This window comes from Apodemus sylvaticus, chromosome 21 (assembly GCF_947179515.1).
Source record: "Apodemus sylvaticus chromosome 21, mApoSyl1.1, whole genome shotgun sequence".
Taxonomy (NCBI): domain Eukaryota; kingdom Metazoa; phylum Chordata; class Mammalia; order Rodentia; family Muridae; genus Apodemus; species Apodemus sylvaticus.
Window position 1 is genome coordinate 25175737 of NC_067492.1, and position 21225 is coordinate 25196961.

The following is a 21225-nucleotide window of genomic DNA, read 5'->3' on the forward strand; positions in this document are numbered from 1 at the left end:
AGTAAATTGAGTAAAACCTGTAAGGATTGTGTGTCCTGTTATGTAAAAATTATCTCACACACACCCGCCCCGTGAGAACAGGGTAAAACATTTTACAATCTCATTATTAATGATAATTTTTGTAGCCACATAACTACTGAAAATATTTCATAATTGCTTGATTTGACATGGGAAGTGAGCTATTTTTAATTTTAAGTATAATTTTATAATTATTTAACCTTTTGAAAATTACAGCTGGCCCTTTACTACAGATATTTATTTTAATGACATCTATTTGTGTGTATGTATGGGTTAGTACATGTGTAGTTAGAAGTTAGTACATGTGTAGTTAGAAGTTAACCAATGAGAGTCTGATTTTGCTTACTATGTGGTCCCAGGGTTGTCCCTCCTGTGTTTGTGAGGGTTTTTGTATGTTTGCTTGTTTGTTTTGAGACAGTCTTTTATCTCCACCCCCTTCTTTTCTGGAACTTTAAATGTAGTTCAGAATGGCTTCACACTCACGACCCTTCTTCCATTCCCTTTCCTGCCTGAAGATCACAGACATGCACCGTCTTGCCCTGAATAGTTCATTCTTTAATTTTTTTTAAACGTGGACTGCTTCATGGATTTGTGTCTTATTCATGTGAAGGAGCTGTGCTGATCTTCTCTGTATCATTGCTATTTTAGTATATGTGCTGCTGAAGCAGGCATCTGGTCCGGAATATTTCTTAGAAGCTGATCTAACTTAAAATGCCCTAAGTTATAGATGAATAGAAGGGGAAAGAACAAGCATGGAAAGTGAGAATCCAAAGAAAACACAAGGTGAGAAATATGAGTCATGTAGTTACATCAGTTTTACATATTTTATTGTTGTATAATTGTAGGTATATTCATTTGTGTGTGTGGTGTGTATATGTGTGTGTGTGTCTAATATCTCAGTAGCATCTAGAAAACAAAAGACTCATTCATCAACTTATATATGTTCTATGATATTATTCTGAGAGGACACGAACAAACATCTACTTAGTCCAGATAGGGATTTGCTAACAGACCAAAAGCAAGGATACCACCAAATCCAACTTGGTAAGCCAGTGAGCTTCCTGGGGCTACATACAAAGTGTATGAATGAGGAGTTATTTACAGACGCAGAAATGACTCAAAGGAAGCTGTATCATCAGAAGCCTACCCCAGCTCGTGAGAGCGAGGGAACTGGAACACTGCAGACACTTAACAGATTGGAAAGTATCTCTTTCAGGCAGCTCAGTTGATCTCTGTCCCTTCCCGGCACTTTAGTTGGTCTGAGCCTTTTCAAAGCAATTCTTTTGGTCTGAGAGTGTTTCTCAGCAGTCCCTACCTCTTGTATATGAGGAGGGAGGGGGCCTAGCCCATCCGATTAGTTTCTGGGACTTTCTTAAGTTTCGAAGTTGTCTACTTCCTAACTATTAATGATCCTTGTCCTGGTTTTGTTTTGTTTGAGATAGGGTCTCTCAGTAGATAGGGACTCTCAATATAGTTTTGTCTGATCTTGAACTCACTATGTAAACCAAGCTGGCTTTGAATACACAGAGGCCCTCCTGCCTTTGCCTCCCTAATGCTGGGATTAAAGGTATGCACCACCATCCTGGGTCTTAATGAGCTTCCTTGCAAGATGATATATATTAACTTAAAGGAAAATAATATACCACAGCATACATATTAAACACCTGCTTTGTGCCTGCCCTAGGGTTTTACTGCTGCGAACAGACACCATGACCAAGGCAACTCTTATAAGGACAACATTTAATTGGGCCTGGCTCATGGGTTCATGGGTTCAGAGGTTCAGTCCAGTATCATCAAAGTGGGAACCTGGCAGCATCCAGGAAATCATGGTGCAAGAGGAGCTAAGGGTTCTCAAGGCAAACATGAGAAAACTCTTCCAAGCAGCTAGTATAAGGGTGTTAAAATGTATACTCACAGTGACATCTACTCCAACAAGGCCACACCTCCTAATAGTGCTACTCCCTGGACCAAACCATCACAGTGCCTATAATTTATGACAGCAGAAATTAGGGGAAAGTCCTGCTGATACTTAGAGTGCTGTATAAACTGGGCATGGTAGCTCATGCCTTTCACTCCAGCACTCATGATGCAGAGACAGGCAGAAGATCTCTGGAGACAAGGCCTGCCTAGTTTACATATTTCTAGGCCAGCCAGGACTACGTAGTGAGACTCTATTTGAAATAATAATAAAAATCCATATGATAGTAGATTTATTGGCAGAATATAAAAGACGTCCCTAGACATGGTGGCTCATTGTTGCAAGGGTACTGTCAGAAATGTAGATGAATATGTTTGTGTCTGTCTACAATATCAAAATTTTTTTTTTATTATTTTGTATTAGGCTTTCGCTTAGACTAGGCTGGTCTCAAGCTCAATAGGTGGCACAGGATGACCTTGAACTTGTGATCTTCCTGTTCCCAAGTCCCCAGTGCCGGGATTATAGGTATTTGTAGTAATGCCTGGTTTGTGTGGTGCAGGAGATTGAAACTGGAGCTTTTGTTGTTGGTGCTATGCAAGCACTTTACCAATTGAACTGTATACTACATCAACAACCGTAAGTTTACAAGGTACAATGACTTCATTGGTGTTGATTTGCCACTTAGTGTCACTTTAATTAATTAATAGCCGGTCCAGGCAAAAACAGGTTCCTTTATCCCAGTTTCAACTACTATTAATTAACTCTCAGATCACACCTCACTCATCACACAGTGAATTTGTTTTCTGTCTGTCTGGCTGATAACAAAGGGTCAAAGAGGCCTCATCAGAGTTCAAGTTTGTTTTGTTGTTGTTTTGTTTTTTATTTTTTTGTTTGCTGCCACCCCCACCCCCTCACTGGTTTCTCTATGCAGCCCTCACTGTCCTAGAACTCACTTTGTAGACCAGGCTGGCCTGAACTCAGCCTGCCTTCCAGGTGCTGGCATTAAAGGCATGCACCTCTACACCAGGCTTGAAGAAGTTTTAAAGAAGGCTGAAACCTGGGAAGCTATCTGGGGAGGCAAAGATAATGAGTGTGGCTGGAGGGGTGCACTACTACAGACAGACCACTCCCAGGTTCAGGCTTAAGGGAAACTAGAGGTGAAGAGAGAGGCAGAAGGAAGAGTTCAAAGTCATCAGTAGCTATGTAGCAAGATTGAGACCAGCCTGGGCCATACTGAGGCCATGTCTTTAATAAATAAAAAGCAGAGTAAATACATGTGGAGGCTGGTGAGGTAGTTCAGTGGGTAGAGATCATTAAACCTGACAACATGAGGTTGATCTCCAGGATCCAATGTAGTAGGAGAGAATCAACTCCGGCCAGTTGTCTTCTGACCCTCCCTTCCCCCATACATACTAATTTAAAAATTTCTATGTATATGGGTATTTTGCTTGCATGTATATTTGAACCACTTGCATACCTAGTGTCTACAGAGGTTAGAAGACTGCATCAGATCCCCTGAAATTATCGGTGCTGACAGCTGTGAGCTGCTTAACAGTTCTGGGTTTGATCCCAGGGGATGAAAATGAAATTGAATATCTGATTTGAAAATATTTCCTTCTTGGGATACATGATGTGAAACTCACAAAGGACCAAAAAGGTTTTTTTTGTTTGTTTGTTTGGTTGGTTGGTTGGTTTTGGTTTTTTGGATTTGTTTTTTTTCGAGACAGGGTTTCTCTGTATAGCCCTGGCTGTCCTGGAACTCACTCTGTAAACCAGGCTGGCCTTGAACTCAGAAATCTGCCTGCCTCGGCCTCCCAGAATGCTGGGATCACAGCCACCACCGCCCGGCTGTTTCTGACATTTCTACATGAACTTGCACAGAACTTCCTGTCCGTCTGGCTCTTACAAGCTTCCCTGCCAGATTTCCCAGAAATCCGCCTCCCAGAGTGCTGGGATTACAGGCCTGCACCACCACCACCCGGCTCAAAAAGTTTTTAAAAATAGAAAAAATATTTTCTTCTAGATTGAGCTGCTTTTGCTTTCTGCATAGTATCTTGAAACTTAAAAGTTTTAAATGTTAAGCCAGGCATTGTGATGCCTTTTAAGACATGCCTTTGAGACAGAGGCAGACAGATCTCTGTGGGTTAAGGTCTGGCCTGCTCTACATAGTGAGTTCCAGGACAGCCAGAGAGCTACATACTGAGACCCTGCCTCAAAATAAATAAACATCCAAACAAAACAATTAAAATTTAGGTTTATTCAGTCACGTTTTCTTTTATGGCTTGTAGCTTTTGGTATTGTGTGCATTTCCTTCAGGAATTGAATCAACTTGTTTACTCAGTCCAAAAAAAGTTTAAATGAAGAGGAAATGTGATAATTGTATAGTTACGGAAGTGCTTTGGCTAAGAGGAAAAGAATGTGATAGGAAATCTTACCTGCTGAAGGGAATGGAGGAGAACACACCTTAAAATGTGCCCAGAACTGAAAAGCACTATGGCTTACTTGAAATTTTCTTTGGCATGTTATCAATGTGACATTGATAGCCAGATGATGTTAATATAGCCAATAATTATGAATAAATGTTGGATGTTGCCCAAAGTCAACTCAACAATAACCTTTGTACTATATATTGTTCTGACAGATTACATAATAAATTGTTTACACTTGATCTTAGCCAAAAGACCGAGAAGCGATCACAAATTGTTTAATTGAAACAAATTGCTAGATGATTTTTTTTTATAAACAGAAGGCTAAAGATTGATGTATCCTAGATTTCTGTAGTATGTGTCTTTTTATTTTTAAGTTTGCCCCTTGTAAATGTTAGTTCAAGATTTATGTCAAAGATAGCGAGATGGCTCAGCATATGCTGCCATGTTTGACAACCTCATCTGATCTCCAGGACCCACATGGTAGAAGAAAACCGATTCTTCCGTATTACCCTCTGACCTCACATGTGCCTCTTCATAAATAAACGAACAAACAAATAAGTGAATGAATAAAAAAATCATAAAATACTGTTAGCAAAACAAAAGAAATAAAAACTTTAAAAAACAAAACAAGCCAGGCAGTAGTGGCGCATACCTTTAATCCCAGCACTCAAGAGGCAGAGGCAAGCAGACCTCTGAGTTCGAGTTCTTCGAGGCCAACCTGATCTACATAGGGAGTTCCAGGCCAGATAGGACTACACAGATAAACCCTGTCTCCCTAATCCTAAACAACAACAAAAAACAAAACAACAAAACAACAACTACAAAGTTATTACAACCTATATGTCATTTACAAAATAAAGAGGATTTGATTTTAATTTGTTATGTTATCTTGACTGATTTTCGTTCAGATATGAAATCCACCCTAACTTGGTCATGATGCATTGTTCATACATTGTTGTATTCAGCTTACTAAAACATCTTACTAGATGTTTTATATGTGCTTGTCTATAGTTTTCTGTTCTTTCTAAAGGTTTTAGTTTTGATACAAGGATATTGCCAACCTCAGAATAAGTTGGGAAGCAGGCATCGTGGTGTGCCCTGGTTACTGAAGAGGCTAAGGCATGAGGATTTTAAGATCAAGATCAGCATAGAGTATATATAGTGAGACCTATTTTTTTTAAATTGGGAAATAACCTTTTAGATACTATTTCTTCTTTAAATCTTTGGCAGAGTTGTCAAATGTAAACACCTTAAACTAGAGTTTTTGTTGTGGGAAACTTTGTAACTATGATCTCAGCTTCTTTCATAAGTGAAGTTTTATTCATGTAATTTGTTCTTGGGTGAGTTTGGATGATTTATATCTTTGAAAGCAATTTTTCTATTTTATCTAAGTCATTGAATCTGTATGAAGTTGTACAAAATGTTATCTTCAGAATCTGAGGTGGTTGTTTAATTATAACGTCTCTTTCTATAGCTTAGGCTGGCCTAGAACTTACTATGTAGTCCTTGAATTTGTGGACATCCTTCTGCCTCAGCCTCCTAAGTGCTAGGATAATGGGTGTTAGCCATTATATCTGACTCTTGTCTCATCTGTAGTAATTTGTGTCTGTACTCATTTATCCAGATTTGTCTGGCTAGAGAATTATCAGTGTTATTGATCTTTTTAAAGAACGTTCTCTGTTTAATTTTTAAGTTTACTTTTATGTGTATTGAAGTTTTGCTTGCATGTGTATCTGTGCATGCCTGATGCCCGAGTGAGGCCAGAAGAGGGCATTGGATCCCCTGGACTTGAGTTACAAACAGTTGTGAACTGTCACATGAGTGCTAGATCCCGGGCTCTTTGGAGGGCAGCCAGCGCTCTGCCCCACTGAGCATCCCGGGCGCCATTCCCTTCCATTTCTCTGCTTCACTGACATCAGCTTCTTTCTTTACAGGTTTTTCGTTGCTTGCTTTGGGCTGAGTTTACTCTTTTTCTAGTTTCTTAAGGTAGAGCCTAAGGTCATTGTTTTGAGAGCCATTTTTTTTCTTTTTCTTTTTCTTTCCTTCCCTCTCCCCCCCCCCCCCCCCCCAGTTTTTTGGCTTTCAGTTTTTTGAGACAGGGTTTCTCTGTATAGCCCTGGCTGTCCTGGAACTCACTCTGTAGACCGGGCCTGCCTCTGCCTCCCAGAGTGCTGGGATTACAGGCATGCACCACCACTGCCCAGCCATTTTTTTTTTCTTACATAGGTATTTAGTACTATAAATTTCCTCATAAATACTTCTTCGTTAGCATCCTCTAAGTTCTAATGTATTTTCATCCAGTTCATTTAAAATACTTTTTGAGGATATCTTTATTAGATTATAAAGCAAAAAAGTTTATAAATTATAAAAAAGCTTTTTTTTAAAGCAAGCATTTCAAAGATGTGTAATTATCAAATAGAATTTGAATAATTGTTCTTTGAAAGAAAACTTTGTCTTTAAAATAATAAATTTTTCTCCAGTAGAAATGAAGACTGACCTGAAGTTACTGTTGGAATGTCTGAAGTATCACATGGGCAACCCATTGTCTCAAAAGGAAATTTTGATCACTATTCGTTCAGTTTGTAAACAAGACAGTAAGGCATAATAATTAACTTTATTCATGATTCTTTCTTTTCTCCTTTTTTCCCTTTTCCTTTCTCTTTCCCTCCTCTCCCTCTTCTCAGTGATGATGCTTGCCCCTCCCCTCATTCCCTCCCTCATTCCCTCTCTTTCTCTCTTTCTCTCTCCCCCTCCCTCCCTCCTTCCTTCTCTCTCTTTCCCTCTCCCCTCCCTCCTTTTCTCTCTTTCCTTCTCCCCTCCCTCCTTCCCTCCCTATCTCTCCCCCTCCCTCCCTCTCTCCCTCTTTCCTCCCTCTCTCCCCCTCTCTCCCTCTCTCCCCCTCCCTTCCTCCCTCTCTCCCTCTCTCCCTCTCTCCCTCCCTCCCTCCCTCCCTCCCTCTCTCTTTCTCTCTCTTTCTTTCTTTCTCTCTCTCTTTCTTTCTTTCTCTCTTTCTCTCTTTCTTTCTCTCTTTCTCTCTTTCTTTCTCTCTTTCTTTCTTTCTCTCTCTCTTTCTTTCTCTCTCTCTCTCTGTCTGTCTTTCTTTCTTTCTTTCTCTCTCTCTTTTTCTCTTTCTTTCTTTCTTTTTTTCTCTTTCTTTCTCTCTTTCTTTCTTTCTCTCTTTCTTTCTTTCTTTCTTTCTCTCTCTCTCTCTCTCTCTCTCTCTCTTTCTTTCTTTCCTTTCTTTCCTTTCTTTCCTTTCTTTCCTTTCTTTCCTCTCATTCCATCAAGTAGCCCAGGCTGGTGTGAAACTCTTAATCTTCCTGAGGGTCCTCACCATCCTGGGACTGCATGCTGTGACACTGCAGCCAACAGCCTGCAGCCAGCTCTGATTCTGTAGTAAAGTATCAATATGCATGACGGTTTCTCCTCCACTCTGTGTGTGTGATATATTCTTTCATTTGATTCTTTTATCCTTAACAGAGTAAATGAAGTAAATATAATTTCTTGTTTTATTTGTAAATCTTATAGGTGATGCCAGTATTTTTTTCCGGGAAATTGGTGGTTTGATGTTTATAATAGATCTTGCAAAGTCAAGTGAGCATAGCATGGTAAAAGAAGCAGCCTTATACACATTAGGATCTATTGCAGAAGAAAATGGTAAAATATAAAATATTATTTTTATGTTCTTGAAATGATTTTAAATAACTCTTTAATTTTTTTCTCTTTATTTAAAGGTGATCATCCCCACTCCTGGTTGACTCTCATTAGTTGGGATTATTTTTGTTTGTTTCCTGTGGAGGTTTTTTGTTGTTTTTGGATTTGTTTTGCCTTAGTTTGCTATATAGCGCAGAGCGGCCTTCAGTGCACAGTCATCCCGGTTTGCTTCCTGAATACTGCTATCACACTACTCCTCATGTTATTTTTGTGCTTTGAAAAGACTTTTGCATTTCCAAAAACTTTTCAAAAATAATATAAATATTGTTTGTCCGTTTTTTCAAAGCAGATAGCTGAATTTTCTTACGTTTTTTTTCTCTTGCCTTTTTTTTTTTTTAATTTGGTTAGTATTTTATTAGCAATTCTAGAGTATTTTGAATGTTTGGAGCTTAGTCCAAGTCATTTTAACTTTAGTTAAGATACTGCTGGTTTGGGACTGGCTAGGTGGCTCAGTGGGTAAAGGCACTTGCCAACCAGCCTGATGGCCTGAGTTTGGTGCCGGGAACCACATGATGGAAGGAGGAGCCAGCTCCCATAAATTGCCCTCTCATCCACGAGAGTGCTGTGGCATGTCTGCACACAGTGAGCACACACGCGTGTGTTTGCGCATACAAATAAGTAAATAAATAAATGTAATCTTAAAATATTTTTAGATCTGCTACCTAAGTAAGCATGCATCAGGTCTTCATAGATTTGACTGCTTCTAATGCATGCCAGTTAAGTGGCATCTAGTTTAGAAACAGCCTCCATTTGACAACTTTTGTGTTTTGTTCAATATATTTTTGAAATGGTTTGTGCTAATATATTAAAACGAAAATTGTATTTTGTGTTTCAGTTTACTGTCAGCAATCGTTGTGTACTTCAGAATTATTTCAAGATTTAGCCTTGCTCTTAACTAATGATGATTCAAACACAAATTTGAAAAGAATGTCTGTCTATGTTCTTTTGGTTCTGGTTTCAAATAATAGTAAGTACATTCTCATGAATGCTTAAGCATGTTTTAATATATTTTTGGAATAGTTGTTAATACTTTTAATCTAGTCATTTTTATATCAGTGCCTTTATTTCTTTAAAGATTTATTGATTATGTGTTTTATGTATGTAAGTACTTTGTCCACATGTACATCTGCACATCAGAAGACAACGTCAGACAGTTGTGAGCCGCCATGTGGGTGCTGGGAATTGAACTCAAGACCTGAAGATCAATGACTGCTCTTAACCACTGAGCCATCTCTCTCTAGCCATGCCTTTATTCATTTATCTATCTATCTATCTATCTACTTATTTACGTATTTATTTTTTGAGACAGGGTTTCACTATGTAGATGAGAATCTTGGACTCTGCTTCCCAAATATACTAATAACTTATTATTTCATTGACATGTAAGAGATACTAGTTCTTTTTTTGTTTTGTTTTGTTTTGTTTTGTTGTTTTGGTTTATTTGAATTTGGATTTTTTCTAGACAGGGTTTCTCTGTGTAGCCCTGGCTGTCCTGGAACTCACTGTATAGACCAGGCTGGCCTTGAACTTAGAAATCCACCTGCCTCTGCCTCCCAGAGTGCTGGGATTACAGGCATGTGCTACCACCGCCCAGTGAGAGATAGTAGTTCTAAGGAAGGAATTAATAGTATATACATTTAATCACAATATTCATTAACTTTAACAAACAGTAAAGTGATATGTACTAAATCTTCAAGAAGAAAAGCAAGTACTCAAGGTTGACTTTTCACTGACTTGATTGCAAGATTTACTGTTGGTCCCCAGTGGTTTTTATTTTGGAATAATTTTAGGTTTATTGAAAACTTAATATAAAGTGTTCATATGTACATATATTTTATAAATGTGTATAAAATATAAAGTGTTTATGTAGTTAAAACTTTGCTTATACATGTGCATGTGTTTGTGCTTGATGCAGAAGCTGGGGGTTGTTGTTGGATACCTTCCTCAATCAATTTCCACTTTATTTGTTTGTTTGTTTGTTTAGAGACAGAGTCATGTACTGACTGAAGTGTTCCAATCTGACTAGACTGACTGCCTGGTGAGCCCCAGGCCCAGACATAAGCTCCCGTGCCCAGGCCCAGACATAAGCTCCCCTGCCCAGGCCCAGGCATAAGCTCCCGTGCCCAGGCCCAGACATAAGCTCCCCTGCCCAGGCCCAGACATAAGCTCCCGTGCCCAGGCCCAGACATAAGCTCCCGTGCCCAGGCCCAGGCATAAGCTCCCGTGCCCAGGCCCAGACATAAGCTCCCCTGCCCAGGCCCAGACATAAGCTCCCCTGCCCAGGCCCAGGCATAAGCTCCCGTGCCCAGGCCCAGGCATAAGCTCCCCTGCCCAGGCCCAGGCATAAGCTCCCGTGCCCAGGCCCAGACATAAGCTCCCGTGCCCAGGCCCAGACATAAGCTCCCGTGCCCAGGCCCAGGCATAAGCTCCCCTGCCCAGGCCCAGGCATAAGCTCCCGTGCCCAGGCCCAGGCATAAGCTCCCGTGCCCAGGCCCAGACATAAGCTCCCGTGCCCAGGCCCAGACATAAGCTCCCGTGCCCAGGCCCAGACATAAGCTCCCGTGCCCAGGCCCAGACATAAGCTCCCGTGCCCAGGCCCAGGCATAAGCTCCCCTGCCCAGGCCCAGACATAAGCTCCCGTGCCCAGGCTCTTATGTATTTTTCACAGAGTGCTGAGGATCAAACTCAAGCCCTTATGCTGCTGCTTTACTGACTGAGTCATCTCCCCAGTACTCCATGTTTTAAAAACTTGCTTTGTTTAATTCTTGAAATTGTTAGCTACTTGAATTGCTTCTAGATTTTGTTTTTTGCAATTTTGAAAACTCTGAAAAAGATACGTAGTTTTTCTAGTTTGGATATTATTTTCATATTGTAACAACTATAATTTAAAATAAGCAGTTTGTAATTTTTAGAGGAACACTGAATACTATAAGTTGCTAAGCACAGTATGTTTTCTATAATAAAGATGGCTAAGGTGTTTTTAAAAGAAATTAAAATTTTATATGTATGTCTGTGCACCATGACCATGCCTGGTACCCACAAAGGCCATAAGAGGGCCTCATGTCTCCCAGAACTAGAATTATAGATGGTTGTAAGTGACCATGTGTCGGTGCCTAACTCGACCAGCGAGGAAAGACGCGACACAACCAGGTTCTCTGCAGTGCTTTATTCAGGACCTTGCTTTTCTTCTCCAACACGGGGCCACCAACTGTCTTTTGCCGCCCTTATATATCCCAGCAGCCCTAGCTTAGGGGCCTGTCGCATTGTGATAGGAGAACTAAGGTGCACCTCATTAGCATACCAGTACTGAGTCACTATGTGGTCCTACTGCGCATGCACCAGAGTTGTTTACCAGGACTAAGATTTTCCTGCCAGCGCTGGATAAAGTGGCTTCCCACAACCATGTGGGTGCTGGGAATTGATCCCAGGTCCTCTCGAAGAACAGAAAAATGCTCGTAACTGCCAACTCATCTCTCCAGCCCCTTGATTATAGGTTTTTTTCCTACTGTAATTCTGTATACTTTGTAATACTTTAAATTTAATTATAATTAAATTTAAAAGCTAATTATAGTACTATTTAAGTGTCTTAAGTTTTATAAAATTATTTTTAAATAAAAGTCATATTCATGTAATATCTGGCTCTTTTTTAAGGGAATGGACAAACTCTTGTGAGAGAAATGGGTTGTATTGAAATTCTGTCACAGATGTTCAGGTAAGTAAATAAAATGTCTTATTATTCATTGCTTAGGACATTTATAAAATGCTTTAGAACATTTATAAAGCTTATTACCTTCTCTTTTTAACCCAATAGGACAGTTCTTTCCAATTATGAGTTGAATTTGTCAGATGATAATATTTTCCAGAGTTATCTGTTATGGGCTTCAGTGTGCAGTACTCTGTGTGTATGTGTCAACAATCCTCAAAATGGTAATTATTTCAACAATTTAAACCCAAATATGAAAACAAATGGTGACTGATATTTTGCAAAAATCAGATTAAAACATGGTGTCCCTCCTTTCAGATGAGAATCAAGTACTTTGTTGTTCACTTTTTCCATATGTTAATGAATGGCTAATGAATTGCATGAAACCTGAGGTAATTCGACCTATATGCTCATTTATTGGACTTACTCTTGCAAATAATAGTAAGTATTCACTATTTTCTAGGTTGTATATTAAGAAATGTATTTAAAAGCATAACAAAAAAACTACAAAATTCAATTAATGAGTTTGATGCTTCTAATTTGGACCATTTGGACATACTTAGACTCTTTTGTTTTGAAAGGGTCTTACTACATAGCCCTGGTTGGCTCGGAACTCATTATGTAGACCAGGCTGGCCTCAAACAGATACTGACTTACCTCTGCCTTAAGTACTTGGCTACTCTCTTAAAGATAAGAGAATCTTGGAAGTCCATATTATTGGGAAGATAGTGGAAAGATGTTGGCAGCAGCGTAGTTGTTTCTTGACAGGTCCTGTGGCCCAAACTGCCTTATATAGCTATGTATGTCTCTGTATAGCTGATGATAACCTTAAACTCAGGTCCTCCTTTCCTCACTTCCCGCATTCTGGAAAGGTAGGTATATACCACTATACCCATCTTGCAATATAATTTTTTCCCCTTCTTAAATACCCTCATGAAATAAAGCAATGAAATCAACCTCTGGGATGTACACTCTAACCAAAATGAAATTAAATTAGAAATGAACACCATGGGCCAGTGAGATGGCTGAGTCTGTAAAGGGACACTAGCCACTCAAAAAGAGTGATGGATCCATGTTTGATCCTGAGACCCTACATAAAAGTACCGGGAGAGAACTGATTGCACAGAGTTGTTCTCTGACCTCCAGAGTGCATGTGCATGCATGTGTTTCCACACACAGCATGCACATACACATATGACTCCTTAATAATAAATACAAATTTTATATTTACATAATAATTATACTTTGAAAATTTTAAAATATGAGAAAATAAAATACATAAGAGAAAACAAAAACTATCACATCAGAGTTGGGCAAAACAAAGAAACAGAAGGAAATGAGCCCAGAGAAGCCACAAGAATCAGACACTCATTTGTTTGCTTACTCAGGAATTCCATAAATATGCTAATCTGTAAGCCATAATGTTCATGCAGAGGATCTGATGCAGACCTGGGCAGGTCCTGTGCATGCTGCCTCAGTTTCTGTGAGTTCATGCATGCTTTGCTCATGTTGATTTAGAGGGCTTACTTAGTGTCCTCTATCTCCTCTGGGTCTTATCCTGAGCTCTGAGGAGGGAGGGATTTGGTAATGGCATCCTATTTAGGGCTAAGTGTTCCAAGGTCTTTCCCTTTCTGCATAACATCTGGCTGCAGGTCTCTGTATTTGTTGTTGTCTGCCACAGGAGGAAGCTTTGATGCTGATGGCTGAGCACTGTTTCCCCAGTCAGAACATAAATGCAATTTTTTTCCGATGTATTTTTATTTTATTCGATATATTTTTTATTTACATTTCAAATGCTTTTCCCTTTTCTGGTTCCCCACTCCCTGAAAGTCCCATAAGCCCCCTTCCCTCCCCCTGTTCTCCCACCCACCCCTTCCCACTTCCCTGTTCTGGTTTTGCCTTATACTGCTACACTGAGTCTTTCTAGAACCAGGAGCCACTCCTCCGTTCTTCTTGTACCTCATTTGATGTCTGGATTATGTTTTAGGTATTCCAGTTTTTCAGGCTAATATCCACTTATTAGTGAGTGCATACCATGGTTGATCTTTTGAGACTGGGTTACCTCACTTAGTATGATGTTCTCCAGCTCCATCCATTTGCCTAAGAATTTCATGAATTCATTGTTTGTAATGGCTGAATAGTACTCCATTGTGTAAATATACCACATTTTTTTGCATCCATTCTTCTGTTGAGGGATACCTGGGTTCTTTCCAGCCTCTGGCTATTATAAATAGGGCTGCTATGAACATAGTGGAGCATATATCCTTATTACATGCTGGGGAATCCTCTGGGTATATGCCCAGGAGTGGTATAGCAGGATCTTTTGGAAGTGACGTGCTCAATTTTCTGAGGAACCGCCAAACTGATTTCCAGAGTGGTTGTACCAATTTGCAACCCCACCAGCAGTGGAGGGGTGTTCCTATTTCTCCACATCCTCGCCAACACCGGCTGTCTCCTGAGTTTTTAATCTTAGCCATTCTGACTGTTGTAAGGTGAAATCTCAGGGTTGTTTTGATTTGCATTTCCCTGATGACTAGTGAAGTTGAGCATTTTTTAAGATGTTTCTCTGCCATCCGAAGTTCTTCAGGTGAGAATTCTTTGTTTAACTCTGTACCCCATTTTTAATAGGGTTATTTAGTTTTCTGGGGTCTAACTTCTTGAGTTCTTTGTATATACTGGATATTAGCCCTCTATCTGATGTAGGGTTGGTGAAGATCTTTTCCCAATTTGTTGGTTGCCGATTTGTCCTTTTGATGGTGTCCTTTGCTTTACAGAAACTTTGTAATTTTATGAGGTCCCATTTGTCAATTCTTGATCTTAGAGCATACGCTATTGGTGTTCTGTTCAGGAACTTTCCCCCTGTGCTGATGTCCTCAAGGGTCTTCCCCAGTGTCTTTTCTATTAGCTTCAGAGTGTCTGGCTTTATGTGGAGGTCTTTGATCCATTTGGATTTGAGCTTAGTACAAGGAGACAAGGATGGATCAATTCGCATTCTTCTGCATGCTGACCTCCAGTTGAACCAGCACCATTTGTTGAAAAGGCTATCTTTTTCCATTGGATGTTTTCAGCCCCTTTGTCAAGGATCAAGTGGCCACATGTATGTGGGTTCATTTCTGGATCTTCAATCCTGTTCCATTGATCCTCCTGCCTGTCACTGTACCAATACCATGCAGTTTTTAACACTATTGCTCTGTAATATTGCATGAGGTCAGGGATACTGGTTCCCCTAGAATTTCTTTTGTTGTTGAGAATAGTTTTAGCTATCCTGGGTTTTTTGTTATTCCAGACGAATTTGAATTGAAGTTTCTAACTCTATGAAGAATTGAGTTGGGATTTTGATGGGTATTGCATTGAATTTGTATATTGCTTTTGGCAAAATAGCCATTTTAACTATATTAATCCTGCCGATCCATGAGCATGGGAGGTTTTCCCATTTTTTGAGGTCTTCTTCCATTTCCTTCTTCAGACTCTTGAAGTTCTTGTCATTCAGATCTTTCACATGTTTGGTAAGAGTCACCCCAAGGTACTTTATACTGTTTGTGGCTATTGTGAAGGGTGTCATTTCCCTAATTTCTTTCTCAGCCTGCTTATCCTTTGAGCATAGGAAGGCTACTGATTTGCTTGAGTTGATTTTATAACCAGCCACTTTGCTAAAGTTGTTTATCAGCTGTAGGAGTTCTCTAGTGGAGTTTTGGGTCACTTAGGTAGACTATCATATCATCTGCAAACAATGATAGTTTGACTTCTTCCTTTCCAATTTGTATCCCAATAAATGTACAAAAAAAATCTTGAAAAGATGACAACGAAGTATGTGGTTATTAAAGACTTAGATTTCTGGACGTTGGGGAAATCCGAGAGATAAGGGTTGTTGAAAGTTCAAGGCTAGCCTGGGGTACATATATAGTGACTTTCTGACCAGACTGGGCTATAGTGTAATGTTCTTATCTTCCACCTTCCCAAAATACTCCCTGTCAAAGATCTAAATTACCAACCTAAATTATTATGAGAAGCAACATCACTCTAGATTTTGTTTCCTAGCTTTTATTTGATGTATATGAATGCTTGTCTACATGTGTGCCAGTGGAGCAGAAGAGGGTGTGGATTCTTTGGGATTGGAGTTACAGTTATGAGCTGCCTCTTGAGTGCTGGGAATCAAACTCAGGTCTGCTGGAAGGACAACCAGTTCTTCATTCCTCACTCATGATGTTATCAGAGCTATTTATTTGTTTGTATAATGTATATGGGTGCTCTGCTCATGTACATCTGCATGCCAGAAGAGGGCATCAGATGCTGTTATAGATGGCCATGAGCACCATGTGGGTGCTGGGAATTGAACTCAGGAGCTCTGTAAGAGCAGCCAGTGCTCTTATCTGCTGAGCTGTCTCTCCAGCCTCATTATCATAGCTTAGTAAAGTAATAGTAGAAACAGTTGTTACATCATGCAATTAGAAAATTCTTGATTGGACAGATTCTTTAAAATATAGAAATTACTAGAACTTATTCAAAAAGTAGATAATTTGAATATTCTTCTATTTGGACTATTTATTTGTTCTGTTTTTCTTTATTTTTTGAAGGATTTTTTTTTTTTAGTAAGTGTGAGTATTTGCCTGTATGTTTATGTGTACAGTGCCTTTGACGACCAGAGGGTATAAATGCCTTTGGAATTAGAATCACAGGCTATTGTGACCCACCATGTAGGTTCTTGAAACTGAACCAATGTCCCCGTCTTCAAGAGCAGACAGGGTTCTTAACCACTGAGCCATCTCCCTAGTCCCATAATAAGAACAGCTATTGGCTGTTGGCATCTTTATTTCGATCACAATTAACTGGGGGCAGGGTTACTCAGTATCTTATATGTGGACTGTTTCATCTCTGAGGCACCAGTCTTGGGGTCCCAAAATTAGCATTAGAATATAAGCAGCATTAGGCCAACTGTAAACAGTATTACTACAATTACATACAAAATAAATAGTATTTCTATATGCCCCAACAAATTATTGGAAACATAAAACTATCATTTGTGTCTCTTTGGCGTGTACACATGCACGTGTAGCTGCAGATATACTTCCCCGTGCATTCCAATGTGGAGGGCAAGGAATAGCTTTGGGTATTTTCCTGTTACTCTCTACCATACTTTTTGAGACAAGGTCTCTTACTGAAAAGGCTTGCTGTTTTAGACTTGCTGGTCAGCAAACTCCTGAAATCTGCCTTTGTTTCCCCAGCACTAGGGCTATAGGCACACATCTTAAGTATGTTGTCACTGTGATCCAGTTGACTAACACAGCAAAATATTGCAATGTTGCAGAAATGATATGAAAATCGTGAGATGTATAATGTTTGTGGATAGGTTTTTAACATTTAGTTTATGTATATGTGTATGCCCACTTGTCTGTATGTGCACTGTGTCCATGCAGGCACCCCTAGAGTCCAGAAGGGATTAGGCTACATGAGACCTCATCTCAAAAAATAAAAACTAAACTTTAAAAAAAAAACACAAACAAGATCAAAACCTTCCTTTTTGAAAAAAAAAATTAAAAATACTTTGTAGTGAAGATGTTTTATAGTCACCATGATGTTGAAAATGTTTGCTTGACCTTAAAACTAAGATGGCAAAATGGCTCAACAAGTGAAGATTCTTACAATCATGGCTGACTAGCGGGGTTTGATGACCAGGATTTATATCATGCAAATTGAAAACCATCTTTCAAAAGTTACCCTTTGACCTCCACATGTGTGTTGTATGCACTTGCACATGAATAAATAAATGTAAAAAATTTTAAATATATAAGTGAAGTTTTCTTTTTTTTATTTTTTTGAAGATTATTATGGAAATTTTTATATAGATATAATAATGGTAGCCATAAAAGTATTCCTAAGTTGATTGAAAGTAGAATTATAAACATTTTCTGATAAACTTGAAGATTTACATATCTCTGATATTTAAATATTTCTGATAAAATTGAAGAAATATATAGAAAAACATGTTAAAATTAAAGATTATCATGGAAATTATACAGATAAAATGATAGACATAAAGATAATTCTAAGTTGATTGATGGTGGAATTATAAACATTTTCAGATAAAATTGAAGATTTACATGGCAAATATTTCTGGTAAAAGTCAAGAAATATATAGACATACACGTTAAAATTGACTAATTCATGGAAAATTTTACATATGAAATGGTAGATATAAAAACTCTAAATTAATTGAGGGTGGAATTAGAAACATTTGTGATAAAATCAAAGATTTGCATTGAAAACATTTCTGATAAAATAGAGGAAATATATAGAAAGACATTAAAATTGAATATTATCATGAAAAATAATGCAGATAAAATAGTAGACATAAAATATTACTAAATTAATTACAAGGGGAATTACAAATATTTTCTGATAAAATTGAAGATTTATATGAGAAATATTTTGATAGTCTGTGTCTTTTTATTGGGAGTCCATTGTTGTTAAGAGATATTAAGGAATAGTGATTATTGCTTCCTGTTATTTTTTTATGTTTGTGTGGGTATCTTCTTTTGGGTTTGTTCATGGGCATCTCTTTCTCTAGGTTAGGGAAGTTTTTCTTCTACAATTTTGTTGAAGATATTTACTGGGCCTTTAAGATGTAAATCCTCGCTCTCATCTATACCTAAAATCCTTAGGTTTGGTCTTCTCATTGTGTCCTGGAGTTCCTGGATGTTTTAGGTTACCAGCTTTATGCATTTTGCATTTTCTTTGACTGTTGAGTCAATGTTTTCTATGGTATCTTGAGCACCTGAGGTTCTCTCTTCTATCTCTTGTGTTCTGTTGTTGATGCTTGCATCTATGACTCCTGAATTCTTTCCAAGGTTTTCTATCTCCAGAGATGTCTCACTTTGTTATTTCTTTATTGTTTCTACTTCCACTTTTAGATCCTGGGTGGTTTTGTTCAGTTCCTTCACTTGATTGTTTGTGTTTTCCTGTAATTCTTTAAGGGATTTTTGTGTTTCTTCTTTAAGGGCTTCTGCCTGTTGACCGATGTTCTCCTGTATTTCTTTAAGGGAGTTACTTAAGTCTTTTTTGAAGCCCTCTATCAGCATCATGAGATATGATTTTAAATCCAACTTTTGCTTTTCCAGTGTGTTAAGAGTATCCGTGACTTGCTATGGTGGGAGAACTGGGTTCTGATGTTGCCATGTGGCCTTGGTTTCTGTTAGTAGGGTTCTTGTGCTTGCCTTTTGCCATCTGCTTATCTCTGGTGCTAGTTGGTATTGTCTCTGGCTGGAGTTTATTCCTCCTGTAGGCCTGTAAGCCTGTGTCCTTACTCCTCTAAGTTCAAAAGTGAAAGCACTGCTGGGACATCTCTCTCTCTCTCCTGACGGGCTATGAACAGAAGGCTGTGGAGTTTCCCGGCTCCCTGGTGCAAATGGCGGCAGGAAGACTTCCGTCCCAGCTGCTCCACTACTAAATGAAGTTTTCAAGAGCTATGAAATCAGGGGGTAAAGGTGCTTGCTGAGAACTGACTTCACAATTTTTCTCTGACTTGCATATGCACTCCACAGCATACAGTTTCCACTCTTTCCACAAGAATAATAAAAACATTCCCATATAAATAAAAATTATCATTTTTATTACCTTGAATAATTTTTAGTCTCTTTCTCAGATAGTGGCACAAACCTGTAATTTTAGCACTGGTAGAAGCAGAGAAATCAGGAGTCAAAGGTCAACCTTAGCAAGATAAGGAGTTCAGGGTACCCTGGGCTGCATGAAATTGTCTCAAAAAACAAAGATAATTTAAATTTATATTTATAATTAATATAAACACAAAATATGTTTTTGGAAAGGGGTAGCAGCTAGAGATGTAATGGAGAAATGCTGATGTTGTGTGTATACGTTTCTGATTTCAGTCCCTACCACCAAATAAGTAAGTAAGCTCTGTTAAATTCTGGAATAATATTATTTTAGGTAAATACCTCTTTTATTTACAATACAAAAACTAATTTTTGTTTTTAATCATCTTGGAATTGAAATTATCATCCTCAGAACTGCAGTAACCTAGGAAAAAGTTTTGTGGCAGGATTTTAACTACTAGCCTCATATCTCTTGTTTATGAGCCTATTTCTAGGGTTTCAGGGGACCCTTTCTTAGCAACATTATTTTCAAGCTGGGGCATGGTGACACATGGCTATGACATCACCTGGGAAGAAGCAGCAAGAAAATCTTGTGTGAAGCCAGCTAGGGTAAATAGTGAGACTTTGTCTCAAAAATAATATACATGATATATAAACATTTTTATTTATAAGCTATATAAAAATGTTTGTGTATATCTGTTATTGAATCTTTGCTCAATGATAGAATTTTGTGCTCCAAGAAGCAAAATAATTAGGTATAAATAAAAGGCATTCATGGCAGGGCATGATGGCATGCTCCTCTAATCCCAGCACTCGGGAGGCAGAGGCAAGGCAGCTGGTTATAAGTTCAAGGCCAGCCAGGTATGTACAGTGAGTTTCAGGGTAGCTAGCCAGAAATACATAAAAGAAACCCTATTTCTCAAAAAACAAACAAAACTATATGTGTTTTTGAAACAATGAGACACATTGTTATTTGTAGAGCAAAACAGTCTGAGATGTGAGTTATGCTAGAATTTAGAAAATAGGCAACTTGCTGATTATAATACCAGGATAAATGAATGAATGAATCTGTTTTTTCATTGTTATTATGTTGAGTCAGGGTCCTGCTGTAAGCCCAGACTGCGCTCACTGTCTTTTGCCCCAGTCCTAAGATGATAGGGCTAGACCATTTTTCCATTCCCCATCCCTGCTGAATTTATTCTTTATAGTCCTCCTGAAATACTTGTTTAATAGTTATGAAGGGCACTTTATTCATATTACAGAACAGGCCAGCTCTCAGAAATGAAATGAAAGATTTCCTACATAAAACACTGTCCTACTATACATATCATTGTACTGTGTCAGGGGAGTGTTACCGTGTCACTATGTATGCATATGTGCACATAAATAGACAAACTGAACTTTTAATCCCTGAATTCTGGAGAGTTTCAGTATCTGAAAAGCCAAATAAATGTATCTAATGTAAAATGATTTAATAAAAAAAATATACTTTTTGTTTTTGAATACTAATAGTTTTGCTACTTTATTTCTTAAGCACATGTTCAGAACTGCTTTGTATCTTCGGGTGGACTGGACGTTTTGTCTCAAGTTCTTGTGCAACTGGAGTCTGATTCACACAATACTGTTTCCAGTGCTAAGCTTGGAGTGGTAGTGACAAAGACCATGGATGCATGTATTACTGATAACTGTGAGTGAAAATGCTTAGTCAATTTTCTATAATTGAACTTTGTTTGAGCTGAACATGATGAATGTTGAAATGCTACACTAACTACTATTAACAGAATTTCAGCTTCTTACAAATGGAAAGGAAAATTACCTATTCCAGCCTGGCAGTGG

At 38.6% G+C, this 21225-nt stretch overlaps 1 protein-coding gene and 1 non-coding gene across 2 annotated transcripts in view; one reads left to right on the forward strand and one right to left on the reverse strand.

The window, feature by feature from the left end:
• Positions 1-583: 583 nt before the first annotated feature.
• On the reverse strand, positions 584-686 carry LOC127672230 (U6 spliceosomal RNA). The gene has a single exon (XR_007974888.1). It is a non-coding gene; the product is annotated as a U6 spliceosomal RNA (small nuclear RNA).
• Positions 687-770: 84 nt separating this feature from the next.
• Positions 771-21225, forward strand: part of Terb1 (telomere repeat binding bouquet formation protein 1) — a 51006-nt gene continuing 30551 nt past the window's right edge. Inside the window, exons 1-8 of the mRNA XM_052167108.1 lie at positions 771-801; positions 6849-6959; positions 7894-8022; positions 8915-9046; positions 11731-11791; positions 11891-12006; positions 12101-12223; positions 20924-21076. Coding sequence (XP_052023068.1) covers positions 771-801; positions 6849-6959; positions 7894-8022; positions 8915-9046; positions 11731-11791; positions 11891-12006; positions 12101-12223; positions 20924-21076 — 856 coding nt within the window. The remainder of the gene's footprint in view (positions 802-6848; positions 6960-7893; positions 8023-8914; positions 9047-11730; positions 11792-11890; positions 12007-12100; positions 12224-20923; positions 21077-21225) is intronic.